This window comes from Sus scrofa, chromosome 11 (assembly GCF_054392235.1).
Source record: "Sus scrofa isolate SSC_HxYL_T2T_F1_AM1 chromosome 11, Sscrofa_HxYL_maternal_Yorkshire_Landrace_v2.0, whole genome shotgun sequence".
Taxonomy (NCBI): Eukaryota; Metazoa; Chordata; class Mammalia; order Artiodactyla; family Suidae; genus Sus; species Sus scrofa.
Window position 1 is genome coordinate 1,398,971 of NC_139393.1, and position 12,918 is coordinate 1,411,888.

Here is a 12,918-nt window from a genome sequence, read left to right on the forward strand (position 1 = left end):
AGGACGCCCACGGCCAGCGAGCACTCTCCCGCCTGGTCTGTGCCTGCAGCAGGCACGGCGCCACCTGACCCCACTGCACAGCTAGTCTGAGAGCAGGACCAGATTGTCAGGGGGTCGCTCCTTACGACATAGACAAAGCCTGCTGTGCAGTCTGGGCCCAGCCAAGGCGTCAGGAACCTAAGCACTTCATGCAAAGGTCACTCAGGTGGGCTGTGTGCTGTTTTGCTGGACAAGGGCTGATAAGCTGCGGTGGAGGCAGGAGGTGACGTGGGACAAGGATCTGGCTCAGCACCACTGTCCACTGGCTCAGAAACAAAAGTGACTGAGACACGACCACCACCCAATGTATGTGCAGGACAGAAGGCCGTGCCATCTTCCGGTCGCACCCGTGCACAGAAGCAGCCAGTGCGGGAACTGGGTGGATGCTGGAAACTGGCGCCCGCATTCACTCTCCAAGGAAAACCCACTGTCATTCACGCTTCAGAAAGCAAACAGGCTGCCCGCAAAGAACGGTTAGGAAACTGGAAGAGTTTTATTTTGTACTGTTTAAAAAAAAAATGCAGGTTGTCGATTCCTCTGTAGAAACAGTTTCTCTGGCAACAGTAGTTAACTCTTAACCTCCCATTCAAAGCTTCACAACTTCAAGTATTTGAAATGCACTTAAAAATTTCCCTTGCGTTTAAGTTTTAATTTCCCTGCTTTTATTTTATGTAGTATGTTCTCATAGCAATTAGCCGACTCAGAAAGTCAAAGAATTTCTTTGAAAATAAAGGTCACATCTTGACTAGGATGTAATGAGACAAATTTGCATTCTCGGTATCCGTTTTAGTAAGACTAATTTCCTTCATTTTTCCCGAAAGATAGAAAGTGGGGGGAAATAGGCATACCTGTACAATTCAGATCAAAGCACAAAGTATCATTTAAAAAATAAATACCTACAGCATACCTGCCATGCTTGAATTCCGTTTCCTGGCTGTTTCAACTTATCTCAAGTGTCTGCCTCTCCACCTGCGCCCCCCCCCCCCCCGCCCAGCCTCTGCAGGGGGGCGGCTCCATCACCTGTCATGAAGCGTGTGGTTTGATATCCTGGGCTTCACATGCAGTTTCAGACACTCGGTGACACTCTGTGGACCTGCTCTAAATCGTCTTTTAGAGCCGTTTGGCAAATATCCCAAATGAAGTTCAACTCTAAGTTCAAGCATCACACAGAGAGAAGCCTACGGGCATCTACGACTTTTCGGGCTGTCCGGAGGCTCCGGGGAGCGTCGGCCGGAACACCTGTTGCTCCGCACTGAGCGGGCGCCTCTGCTTTAGCACAACGGAACAGGGACCCACGGACAGGCAGCACCTGCAGGGGCGCCCCGGTGCCTCGGCCCGGCCTCCCGCCTCGGACGCCCACTACCTCACAGCTCAGAACAGCAAACGCACCGACACGCGGACCCGACCTGCCCGCCCTCCTCCGCGCCGGCCCCGCCCCGGCCCTGCACCTGCCGGCCCGCGCCGCCCTCGGGCCTGGGAAGCTGGGAGGAGGGCCGCGACGCCGTCGGGAGAGGCCGCCGCTAGACGGCCAAGTCACTGGCTCGGGCCCGACCGCCGCCGGACTTACTGGCCTTGCTCGACCGGCCGGGGGCCGCGTGCAGCTCCGCGGCGGTCTCGGGCGCCCCGCCGCCGCCGCCGCCCTCCGCAGGGGGCTGCCCGGGGCCGCCCGGCGGGGCCGCGGGCGGGGCGGCGCTCCCGGCCCAAGTCTGCGGCTGCGGCTGCTGCCGCCGCGGCTGCGGGGCCTCGGCCTCCGGGCCGCCCCGCTTCGGCTCGCCCGGGAGCGGGGGCGGGGCGCAGGCGCCGCCGGGGGTCGCGGGCCGCGCGCAGGGCAGCGCGCCGTCGGCCGCCGGGGGAGCGGGCTCGGCGGCGGCGGCCTCGGGCGCGTAGCAGGGCGGGACCCCGAGGGCCACGGCGGGCGGGGCGGCGCCGGCGGGCGCGCGGCTGGCGGCGCGCGAGGGGCCGGCCACGCCCTGCTTGAGCTTCTTCCAGCCCAGGTGGTAGATCTCCAGCACGTTGAGCAGCAGGGACAGGCAGGCCACCGCCAGCATGAAGAGGATGAAGACGGTCTTCTCGGTGGGCCGCGAGATGAAGCAGTCCACCGTGTTGGGGCAGGGCCACCGGTCGCAGCGGTACAGCGGCTTCAGCTCAAAGCCGTACAGGAAGTACTGGCCGGCGATGAAGCCCACCTCGAAGAGCGTCTTGAAGATGATGTTGAAGACGTAGGTGCGCAGCAGCGCCCCGGCCATGCGGACCTTGCCCCGGTCGTCGCGCACCGGCGGCCGGTCCTTCCCGGGCGGCGCGCTGGCGCCGTCGGCCTGCGGCGGCGGCGCCGCGTCCCGCTCGCGCTGCTTCTCCTCCATGCGCACCAGGTGCAGCACGTGGCCCAGGTAGATGAGCGTGGGCGTGGACACGAAGATGATCTGCAGCACCCAGAAGCGGATGTGCGAGATGGGGAAGGCGCGGTCGTAGCACACGTTCTCGCAGCCGGGCTGCTGCGTGTTGCACGTGAAGTCCGACTGCTCGTCGCCCCACACGTCCTCGGCCGCGGCCCCCAGCACCAGGATCCTGAAGATGAACAGCACGGTCAGCCAGACCTTGCCGACGATGGTGGAGTGCTCCTGCGCGTTCTCGAGGAGTCTCCCCAGGAAGCTCCAGTCGCCCATCGCTCCAGCTGCTCACCTGCAAGGGGACAGGTCATGAACAGGCAGGCGGGCTGCGGGCGCAGCCCCAGGCGGCCGCGGTCCCCCCGGGGGCGGCGGCGGGGGGGCCGGACCTCCCAGCGGGAACTCTGCAGGGGCAAGTGCGTGCACATGTGTGCATGGGTGCGGGTGTGCCTGCGGGTGTGAACAGGTGTGTGTGCGCACGTACGTGTGAGAATACATGTGTGGCATGTGTGTGGGTACATGTCTAGTGCAGGTGCAGGCCCAGCTTGTAGCATGTATGCGCACACCTACATGTGTGTTCCATGTGTGTACACACAGGTGTGTGCAGGTGCACGAAAAGCACAGGCACAGGTTGTATGTGTGAGCGCAATACAAGCGTGTATGTGTGCAGATACACGTGTATATTCCATTGCATGTCTGCAGGCCCAGGTGTGTGTGTGTACTTGTGTATGTGTGCGCACACAGGCGTGCATGTGTGTACACAGCAGGTGTGAGCGTGCACGTGTGCGTGTGCAGCTCCCTGCCATTGGGTGGAGCAGGCTGAGTAACTGTCCACAGCACCCATGAGCCCTGAGCCGCGGGCACAGGGCACAGGAGCAGGCAGGACAGAGAGGTCTCAGGCTCCTTGAATTCACTTCAGGGAGGAGCACACTGGCCTGAGACAGGGCCCTGGGGCCCTGGCACTCTGCACACAGCTGGGCTGCTTCCTCATCTTGGCCTTTCTGTTCATGTGCGACCGGAGCAATTCTCCTGAACTGCCATTGTCCCTAAGCCACCACCATAACTTCTCTCTGGTCAACCCACTGCCTCCTCCCTCCTGGCCTCTCTCACGTGGCAGCTGTCACAACAGGCGTTAACTGGCTGCAGGTCTCCAGTGCGTGGGCAGACTGCTCCTCAGGTGGGGGCAGGCGGGACCTGCAGGGCCCCGGGTGGCCCAGACTCAGGGACTGGGCCAGGGTTGGGGGGCGGGGGGCCTCCGGGGGCGGCCGCCCCAGTCCTCACTGCTCCCAGACAGGCAGGAGGCAGCCTCAGCCCCACACTCGACCTTCCAGTGGAACCCACGAGAACTCTTCTCATGACGAGTTGTAAAATGTTTAAAAATATCAATGTTTATGAGTTGGTTTGAAGGCAAAATACAAGACAAAACTTTGATCTTATTTAAAGAAACAGCTGCTCGGCCGTCTCCCGGACCCCACTTCCAGGTCTCCTGGTCTCCAGAGACCCTCGGCCGTCGCAGGTCCCAGCAGGCTCCCAGCCCCACACTGTGACTGACCTTGGTTATTTCGCTTGTTCTCAGGGGGTAAAATGATTATATTTAAAGACTTATTGAACACGCAACAGCCCTCTCCCCCGTGGAACTCTCTAGGTCACACCGACTCTCAGCAGACCCGGCAGCCACCCCTGGACACGGGCCTCTCAGGCACGGGACAGGCCTGGCGGGCACCGGGGCAGAACGCGCTCGAGGTGCTCCTGGAAGCTCTTCTTTCTGCCGGGGACCCTGTGCAGGGTCTGGCCGGTGGCCTCCCCGTCGTGGCCTCCTTGTTACGGAAGGCCTGGGTCCTGCAGGTTCTGCCCAGCCTCACACTAGGCCACCCGCGAGCCTTCAGGTAGACACCGCCCTCGTCCCGGGACAGCACAGCGTCTGGTCTCCGCAGAAGGCCCCCGACCACCTTCCCTTTGCTTCCAGTTCCGAGGCTGCGGCCCTTCCTTCCCGACGTCTGCAGGCCGAGCAGCTGGGCCCCCCCAGGAGGATCTGTGGGCGTCCTGGCAGGAGCCTCGGCTGGAAGCAGTGGGCGAGGGGCTGGGGCCACCGGCCCGGGGAGGGGACACTGCACATCCGGGAGGTTGGAGAGTGTTGCTGGTATTTCCCTGCAGGTTCAGGGGACTGTCGCACAGAGTGTGTGAGTGTGTGTGTGTGTGTGTGTGCGTGTGCAGCACGTGTAGCACCTGTCCTTTAATTAGGAAACCAAACATGGCAAGGGACTGTCCCACCCTAAACGCCCTGGGTCAGAGACACCAGCTGGATGGGCTTGTTCCATGAGGAACAGGGAGCAGAGGCGACCCGTCATCTCCCCCTTCTTTCCATACGATTATAGATGTGATGCCTGGAGCTGGGCAGCCACATTGCAAGCATGTGTCAGCTTGCAATGATCAAAGTCCCAAGGCACCTGCTGTGACATCGTGGACCTGCTGAATCCTCCCCTGCAGCCACCTCCAGACTCACCCGAGGAAAAAACCCCTTGTCTAAGTCAGGTTTTCTGTTGCTTGCAGACAAAAGAATTCCTGACTGATACACTATCTTAAGTTCTTTTTTTTTTTTTTTTCTTTCCTTTTTAGGGTTGTACCAACAGCATATGGAAGTTCCCAGGTGAGGGGTCCAATTGCAGCTGCAGCTGCCAGCCTACACCACCGCCACGGCCATACCAGATCTGTGACCTACACCACAGTTCACGGCCACGCCGGATCCTTAACCCAGAGCAAGGCCAGGGATCGAACCTGCAACCTCATGGTTCCTAGTCGGATTTGCTAACCACTGCGCCACAACAGGAACTCCTAGAGTTCTAATAGTAAGCTAGAAAATTGCCAGCTGGTCTACCTTCAGTCAGTCGACAGAAAACGTAGCAGACTGGAGAGAAATTAGAAACAGGACTTTTCTTCCAAGACTGTTCCTGCCACTGCTGGCCTCCCTCTTTAAGCGTCCAGATAGCTCCCCACTCCTGCAGGCCCCTCTCCTTTCTCCCGTCCATCGTTAAAGGGCATTACAAGTTATTAGAATGACCTCTGTGAAACACCTAAGAATACCACTAGCATTTGTCACCTATTCAAACATTTTAGTGCTGTGTTCATTTTAATGTATTTCAACATTCGTCCTGAAGGCTTTAATAACCAAATAATGAAAAAAAAAAGGTCACTGCCCCCCCTTTTGTCTTATTGTCTCTTTAGGGCCCCACTCTCAGCATATGGAGGTTCCCAGGCTGGGGTCCAATCAGAGCTGTAGCAGCCAGGTTATACCACAGCCACAGCCACGTGGGATCCCAGCTGCTTCTGTGACCTACCCCACAGCTCATGCCAGTGCTGGATCCTTAACCCGCTGAGTGAGGCCAGAGATCAAACCTGCGTCCTCATGGATGCTAGTCGGGTTCATTAACCGCTGAGCCACGACGGGAACTCCCAATTCTTGCCCTTAAAGTTGAGTTTCCCAGTGCACCACCTTCTGAGGGCTGGTTTGGGGATTAAAGTAAATAGCAGTCAGGAAAATTAGAGGGGCATTATCCACCAGTGCTCCGGACAGGAGCTTCCCGTCCCAAACCCCAGGTCAGGAACGCCTGAGTCGTTCCGCAAACACTGACCTCATATTTACAGCTAAAAGTTAATTTCCCTGTAAAAATCCCAGTTTCGCCTTTCCTAATCCATGGAAGGCGCATGGAATCGGCATGTCAGAGCTGCAAGAACCTTCGAGGAGGCCTCAGGTTCCTCCTCATTCTACAAATTGGGAAATGGAGGCTCAGAGAGGTTCTGTGATTTGCCTAAGGTTACACAGCACCGAGGTCCACACAGAAACGCCCGACTTTCTCCAGCGGATCCCCTTCCACATGACTTCACGGGATGAAGCCCGGGCCGAGTGTCCAGATTAGAGCAGCTACCTTTTAATCTCTGTACCACACCTTAAAACATGCAGGAGCTCGAGTGAGAGCTCTTTTTAAGCTTTTGCTCCTGACTTCCGATCCAGAGTGTCTAAAGTTGTGAAATATGATTGATGTGTCAACAACAGCCATTTACTTAATCGTATGAATTGGAGTTCTCATTTTAAAGCAAATTGAGATACTACCTTTACTCTTGTTTAGTGAACAAAACCCTCACAGCTTTACAATTATGGCATTTTTAGGATTCCTTTTGTATCACGGAAGTTACATCTGTCAAAAAGTGCTTTTTTGGCAGCAAAAAATTTCTATAGTATAAATATAATTTGAATGTTTGTATTCACGTCTGTTCCTATGCGTACATAAGCAGAAATTTCTCCTATGTTCTAAAATAAGAGATATGTTTTAAAGCTCAAAGGAAATGGGATTTCAGAAATAAATGAGCATTCATGGAGCTAAGCAGGTGATCTGAAGGAAGCAAATCAAGTGATTTTTTATATTTATATCATTAGCCTGTTAACAGCAAACTTCAAGCAAACCACACATGCTTCAAATTAAAGAAAATGTAGGCGTGTGGATGCTTTACATCAAGCATCGCGCCGTCCCACTTTCAAAGAGATTTTTAAAAAGCAAGCAGTGGTGATCCAGCCTAGCTACGAGGAATTTTTCACCGCCGCAAGAAGGAAAAGGACTCTTTTCCGGCTTTTAAAAATGACACGAAATTGCCAAGAATACTGTTTTTAGAGACACTGTGTATGCTGTTTATGGTCGCATGTGTTGGATTCCCCCCACCCCCAATTTAGCAAAACATCTGTCAAGTGCTTGCTGGGCGTGGGGCTCAGGGCTACAGGCTGGGGATACAGAGGTGGAAGATCTGGGCCCCGTTCTCAGAGCTTCATTCACAGCGCACGGGAGAGACAGGCTTGTAAAAACCTGGTCAAAACGAACATAACACGTGTTGCACAGGCTGGTAATGGCCGTGAGGTCAGGGGACCCTGGTACAGGGTGTGTGTGTCAGGGGACGGGGGTTCAAGGACCTTGTCTGGTAGTCAAGACGGCAACTGAATTTGGCTGGATTTCTTCCCACATGGATCCTGGGAACCATGCTGTCTGCAGAGGGTGAACTGCTTCTCCGAGGCCTCCCACTGTCCCGAATGCTCAGACAACAGGTCATCACAGCAGCCATGGGTTTACGGATGACTGTGGGCCCCACTGAGGGAAAAGCCTCAAGAAATGTATGTAATATTTATTCTGCGTTAGGTGCCTGTTCAAAGAATGATAACAACAGAGAGACAAATCCTGGTTTAAATTCTTCCCGTGCGGGGGACGGTGTGAAGCAGCTGCGATAAACACATATATATAATGATTTTAAAGTTTACCATGTGTCGTGTAAAAGTTATCTTAGTGAAGAAAACGAACACAACTTAAAATCTAAGCAACATTCAAGGAAATTAGGTCAAAATTCTTTTTCTTATTGGCAAACAATGAAAGTTGGTAACTTACCATTATTAGAAGACAGCTTTAAGCCAGTTAGCATCTGCTGGTTCACACAGACAGCATTGTCTGATTTGTCACAGTTGTAAAGTTTCTGTGAATTACTCTACGGGACACGTGCGCTGCCCTCCCTAGATGCTTATCTCGACAAGAACCAAACTGCTGAGCCAGTGGAACCCCCGCCAAATCAGCTGAGGTTGGCTCTGAATACACTGACCTTCGGAAAACAAGCTCCTTTTCATCTTTGATCTTTTACTGTGTGTTTAGCGGTACATTTCGTGGCACGCGACGGCCTGCCAGCCAGGTCAAGCACATGTCATAAATCACGGTTCTGAAATCTCTGATGATAAGAACCAGAGAGCATCGTTCGTGTCCCAGACGTCTGCACAAAACCATTTTAAAGTGGCACGTCTGGGTGATATCTCGATAAACTCAAACCCGGAGGACTCCTCTGGGGGCTCACGGCCCTGTCACAAACTCTCGGAATCGAGCGCTGTGCCCACAGGCCGGACTCCGTCCCCCAGACGCTGGCAGCACAGCCTCCGAGGCGCTCCGGCAGGGCACAGAGAAGGGGCTGTTCCACTCTCGGTAACCTGTCTATCGAAGCACACAGGCCATAAGCACACCGGTTAGGTCGCGGCACTTAGAGCCCAAGTGTTTCTTTGAAAGACATCTGCGCGTTTCCAAAAGGACTGCGGGCGAGCCCAGGCCGTCGGGGCAGCAGCGCGCGCCCGCCCCGGGAGCGGCCCGGGGTCCGCAGGGCCCCTCAGGCCCTCGCCCTGACCTTCCAGAGCAGGTCCTGCCCCCCTTCTAGGGAGGAACCCAGGGAAACGAGTGAAATCGCCTGCGGCCATCCCCCCGCGGAATCCACCGCTCCCCAGCTCTCCAGGAGCAAAGGGGCGGCCGTGGCTCCAATCGTCGCCGGAGATGCCCAAGCCCCGCGGTCCAGCCCCGCTGCTCCCAAACCTCCCGGGGAGACTCAGCCCGCGCTTACCCGCCGCGCCGACCCGGTGCGCTCCTCCCGCGGGCAGGGCTGGGCCACTCTGCCGGACGCCGCTGTCCCCTGCGCGCGGCTCGACGCGTGCGCCCCGCGCCAGCCCCGGCCTCCCCGCCCCGGCGCCATCCCCGCGCCCCGCGAGGCGCCCCGCGCCCGGGCCCCGCGCCCCGCCCCTCGCCCCCGCCCCTCGCCCCCGCCCCCGCCCGGCCTCCGCCCGGCCCGGCCCGGCCCCGCGACCACGCCGCGCTCCGCCCCGCGTCCCACCCGTGGTCCCCTCACGCCCCACGCCGCCCCCAGCCCGTCCACCCCGCACCCACTCCCACCCGCACCTGCATCCCTCCCTCCCTCCCTTTCGCACCCTGCCCCCAGTTGCACCTTCGGAACTGGAACCTTCCGAACTTCCAATATGCGCACCCCAGCTCACGTCCAGCTCCCCGCCTTCCAGCCCGCCTCATATTTCACACCCCCCACCCGCACTCACACCCCCTGCCGTCCCGCGCTCCAACCACCCCCCCACGCGGAGGTCCGCATCTCGCACCTGCCCTCCTACTGCCCCTGCCCCTGCTGGGTGAGGGTGGTCCGCCAGCGGGTGCGGGATGAGCTGGAAAGCGGGGTGTGGGGGGGCAGGGCGGGGCGGCTTCCACTCGGCCCCGGGTCTGTGGCCACGCCGCCTGTGGGGGCCCCGGTGCGGGGTAGGGGGTGGGGTGGAGGGCGTGGGGAGTGGAGGGCACAGTGAGACTGGTCCAGACACAATTCAGCACAGAGCCTCCAGGATTTTTTTTTTTTTTTTTTTTTTTGTCTTTTTAGGGACGCAGCCATGGTACATGGAGGTTCCCAGGCTAGGAGGTGAATTGGAGCTGCAGCCGCCGGCCTCCACCACAGCCAGAGCAATGCCAGATCCCAGTCCATCTGAGACCTACACCACAGCAAGGCTAGATCCTTAACCCACTGAGCGGGCCAGGTATGGAACCCGTGTCCTCATGGATACTAGTCAGAGTCTATCCTCCGAGCCACCAGGGGAACTCCTGGGATTTTTGTTTTGTTTTTTAAAGAACTTGTTGGGAGATTTCCTGTTGTGGCGCAGGGGAAACGAAGCTGACTAGGAACCATGAGGTTGCGGGTTCCATCCCTGGCCTGGCTCAGTGGGCTAAGGATCTGGCGATGCTGTGAGCTCTGGTGTAGGTCGCAGACGCAGCTCGGATCCCGTGCATTCGAGACTCTCTCTGGTCATCAAAGCTCCAGGGGGCACCTTCCATCATTGTCTCATTGGGGCTCAGATCTGTGTGCAGCCATCCACTTGCCCTGGAGGACAGACCTGGACAGGTGAGATCTGAACATAATCTTCTCCCAAGAGAAAGAAAACGAAGTTTCTGAAGGCGGTTCTGAAAACGATGCACCCTGTAGACCTTGCCGCCTACGTGTGTAGTAGGTGGTAGTTCCTGGACTTAGGGATTTTGTTATTTAATTGAGAAATGTTACTATAGAAGGTCTTCAGAGTCTTCCCTATTTTTAATTCTCTCTAGAAGTGCAAGGGTAGTTTTATTTTTTTTTGATCACAGAAGAACTGAAAGTTCTTAAGGCTCACGGTCACTTTGCTGAACACTATTAGTGGTTTTCCAAGTATAATAAGTCAAAAGGTAATATTTCAATGCTTTAAAACTTTTCATTAAAGTGCAGATTTAAAATGATATCATGAGGAGTTCCCATTGTGGCTCAGTGGTGAATGAATCCGACTAGGAACCATGACGTTGCAGGTTCAATCCCTGGCCTTGCTCAGTGGGTAGCGGATCCGGCGTTGCCCTGAGCTGTGGTGTAGGTCAAGGCGCGGCTCGGATCTGGCATGCTGTGGCTCTGGCGTAGGCCAGCGGCTACAGCTCCAATTAGACCCCTAGCCTGGGAACCTCCATATGCTGCGGGTGCAGCCCTAGAAAAGGCAAAAAGACAAAAAAAAAAAAAAAAGAGAGAGAGAGAGAGAGAGACCGTGAGAGTTCCCGCTTTGGTGCAGCGGGATCTGTGGCCTCTTGGGAGGGCTGGGACACAGGTTCCATCTCCCGCCCAGCAAAGTGGGTTAAGGATCCTATTTTTCAGAAGCAGCTTAGGTTGCGACTGTGGCTCTGGTCTGATCTCTGGCCAGGGGACCCCAAATGCTGTGGAGAGATTAAAAAAACAAACAAACCCTGATATTATGTAACTAGAACAAATAGTTATATAGTCATGTTCATAGCAGCATTATTCACAAAAGATGGAGACAAATGGCTAAAAAAATGTGGTTCTATGTACAATGAAATGTTATCCGCTCTAAAAAGGAAGGAAATTCCAACACATGCTACAACACAGATGCCCCTGAGGACATCACGTAAAGTGAAATAAACTAGTCCCCAAAAGACAAATACTTTGCAATTCCTCTTCCGTGAACTATCTAAGTAGTCAACAGAGACAGAATTGCAGAGACGGAAAGTTGGGTGGTGGGTGCTGGGGAGGGATGGGGAGTTAGCATTTATTTACTTATTTTTTACTCAATGAATTTTATCACATTTATAGTTGTGCAATGACCAGCAAACATATGGACTGCTTGGAGTCCCCACCATGGCTCAGCAGGTTAAAAACCCGACTAGGATCCATAAGGATGCGGGTTCGATCCCTGCCCTTGCTCAGTGGGTTAAGGATCCGGCGTTGCGTGAGCTGTGATGTCGGTTGCAGACGTGGTTTGGATCCCGTGTGGCTGTGGCTGTGGTGTAGGCCGGCAGCTGTAGCTCCAGTTGGAGCCCCAGCCTGGGAACCTCCATATGCCGTGGGTGCGGCCCTTAAAAAAAAAAAAAAAAAAAAAAAAAAAAGGAACGCTTCACGAATTTGCGTGTCATCCTTGAGCAGGGGCCATGCTAATCTCTGTATCATTTCAGTTGTAGCATATGCACTGCTGAAGCAAGCACCAGAGTTAGCATCTTGTGGGAACAGGGTTTCAGTCTGAGAAGATGATAAAGTTATGGAGGTGGTTGCAGACGCGCAAATGAACTAATGTACGTATGCAGGGAACTGTACTAATACCAGAACTGTGCAGTTAAAATGGTTAAGATGGGAGTTCCCGTCGTGGCGCAATGGTTAACAAATCCGACTAGGAACCATGAGGTTGTGGGTTCGGTCCCTGCCCTTGCTCAGTGGGTTGACGATCCGGAGTGGCCGTGAGCTGTGGTGCAGGTTGCAGACGCGGCTCGGATCCCGCGTTGCTGTGGCTCTGGCGTAGGCTACAGCTCCGATTATCCCCCTAGCCTCAGAATCTCCACATGCCACGGGAGCAGCCCAAGAAATAGCAAAAAGACCAAAAAAAAAAAAAAAAGTTTAAGATGGTAAATTTTGTTATGAATGTTTTACTTTGTTTTTATTTTTTTATTTTTAATTTATTTTTGTCTTTTTTGCCATTTCTTGGGCCACTCCTGAAGCACATGGAGGTTCCCAGGCTAGGGGTCCAATCGGAGCTGTAGCCGCCGGCCTACACCAGAGCCACAGCAAGTCGGGATCCGAGCTGCATCTGCGACCTACACCACAGCTCATGGCAACGCCAGATTCTTAACCCACTGAGCAAGGCCAGGGATCGAACCGGCAACCTCATGGTTCCTAGTCAGGTTCATTAACCACTGGGCCACGATGGGAACTCCTATTTTGTTTTTAAAATCTATTTATTTTTGGCCCCTGGTCCAGGGATTGAACCTGGGCCACAGCCGTAACCCGAGCCACAGCAGTGATGACCCTGCATCCTTAACCCACTAAGCCACGAGGGAACTCCTATATTATGTATGTTTTACCATCATAAAAAATGTTAGTGGTATTGTGTAAAGACTAGCAGAATTAGCAAAGCGGTTTCTTTACATGTATCATATTGTATATTTCCTAGGTAGACAATATATGTTAATCGTATGTTCTAATCTTTAGTTGCGAAGGTTGTTTGCTTCTCAGTTTCAAGAGAGTCTGTTGAGGATAATTTCAGGGGAAAACATATGCATATGTACTTACACGCATTTGTCAAACTGATCAGAGCTGAATTTTCAATTGATAGGTGCCATTTCCACAGTCTAGTAATATTTCTAGA

At 54.8% G+C, this 12,918-nt stretch overlaps 1 protein-coding gene and 1 non-coding gene across 2 annotated transcripts; both read right to left on the reverse strand.

Annotated features, from left to right (window-relative positions):
* Positions 1-1,457: 1,457 nt before the first annotated feature.
* Positions 1,458-2,704, reverse strand: GJA3 (gap junction protein alpha 3). Its single transcript, XM_021066007.2, has one exon. It carries the CDS (start codon positions 2,700-2,702, stop codon positions 1,560-1,562), a length of 1,143 nt encoding a protein of 380 aa, XP_020921666.2. The 5' UTR covers positions 2,703-2,704; the 3' UTR covers positions 1,458-1,559.
* An 8,956-nt stretch (positions 2,705-11,660) lies between these two features.
* On the reverse strand, positions 11,661-11,764 carry LOC146398453 (U6 spliceosomal RNA). The gene has a single exon (XR_014820136.1). It is a non-coding gene; the product is annotated as a U6 spliceosomal RNA (small nuclear RNA).
* Between the last annotated feature and the right edge of the window lie 1,154 nt (positions 11,765-12,918).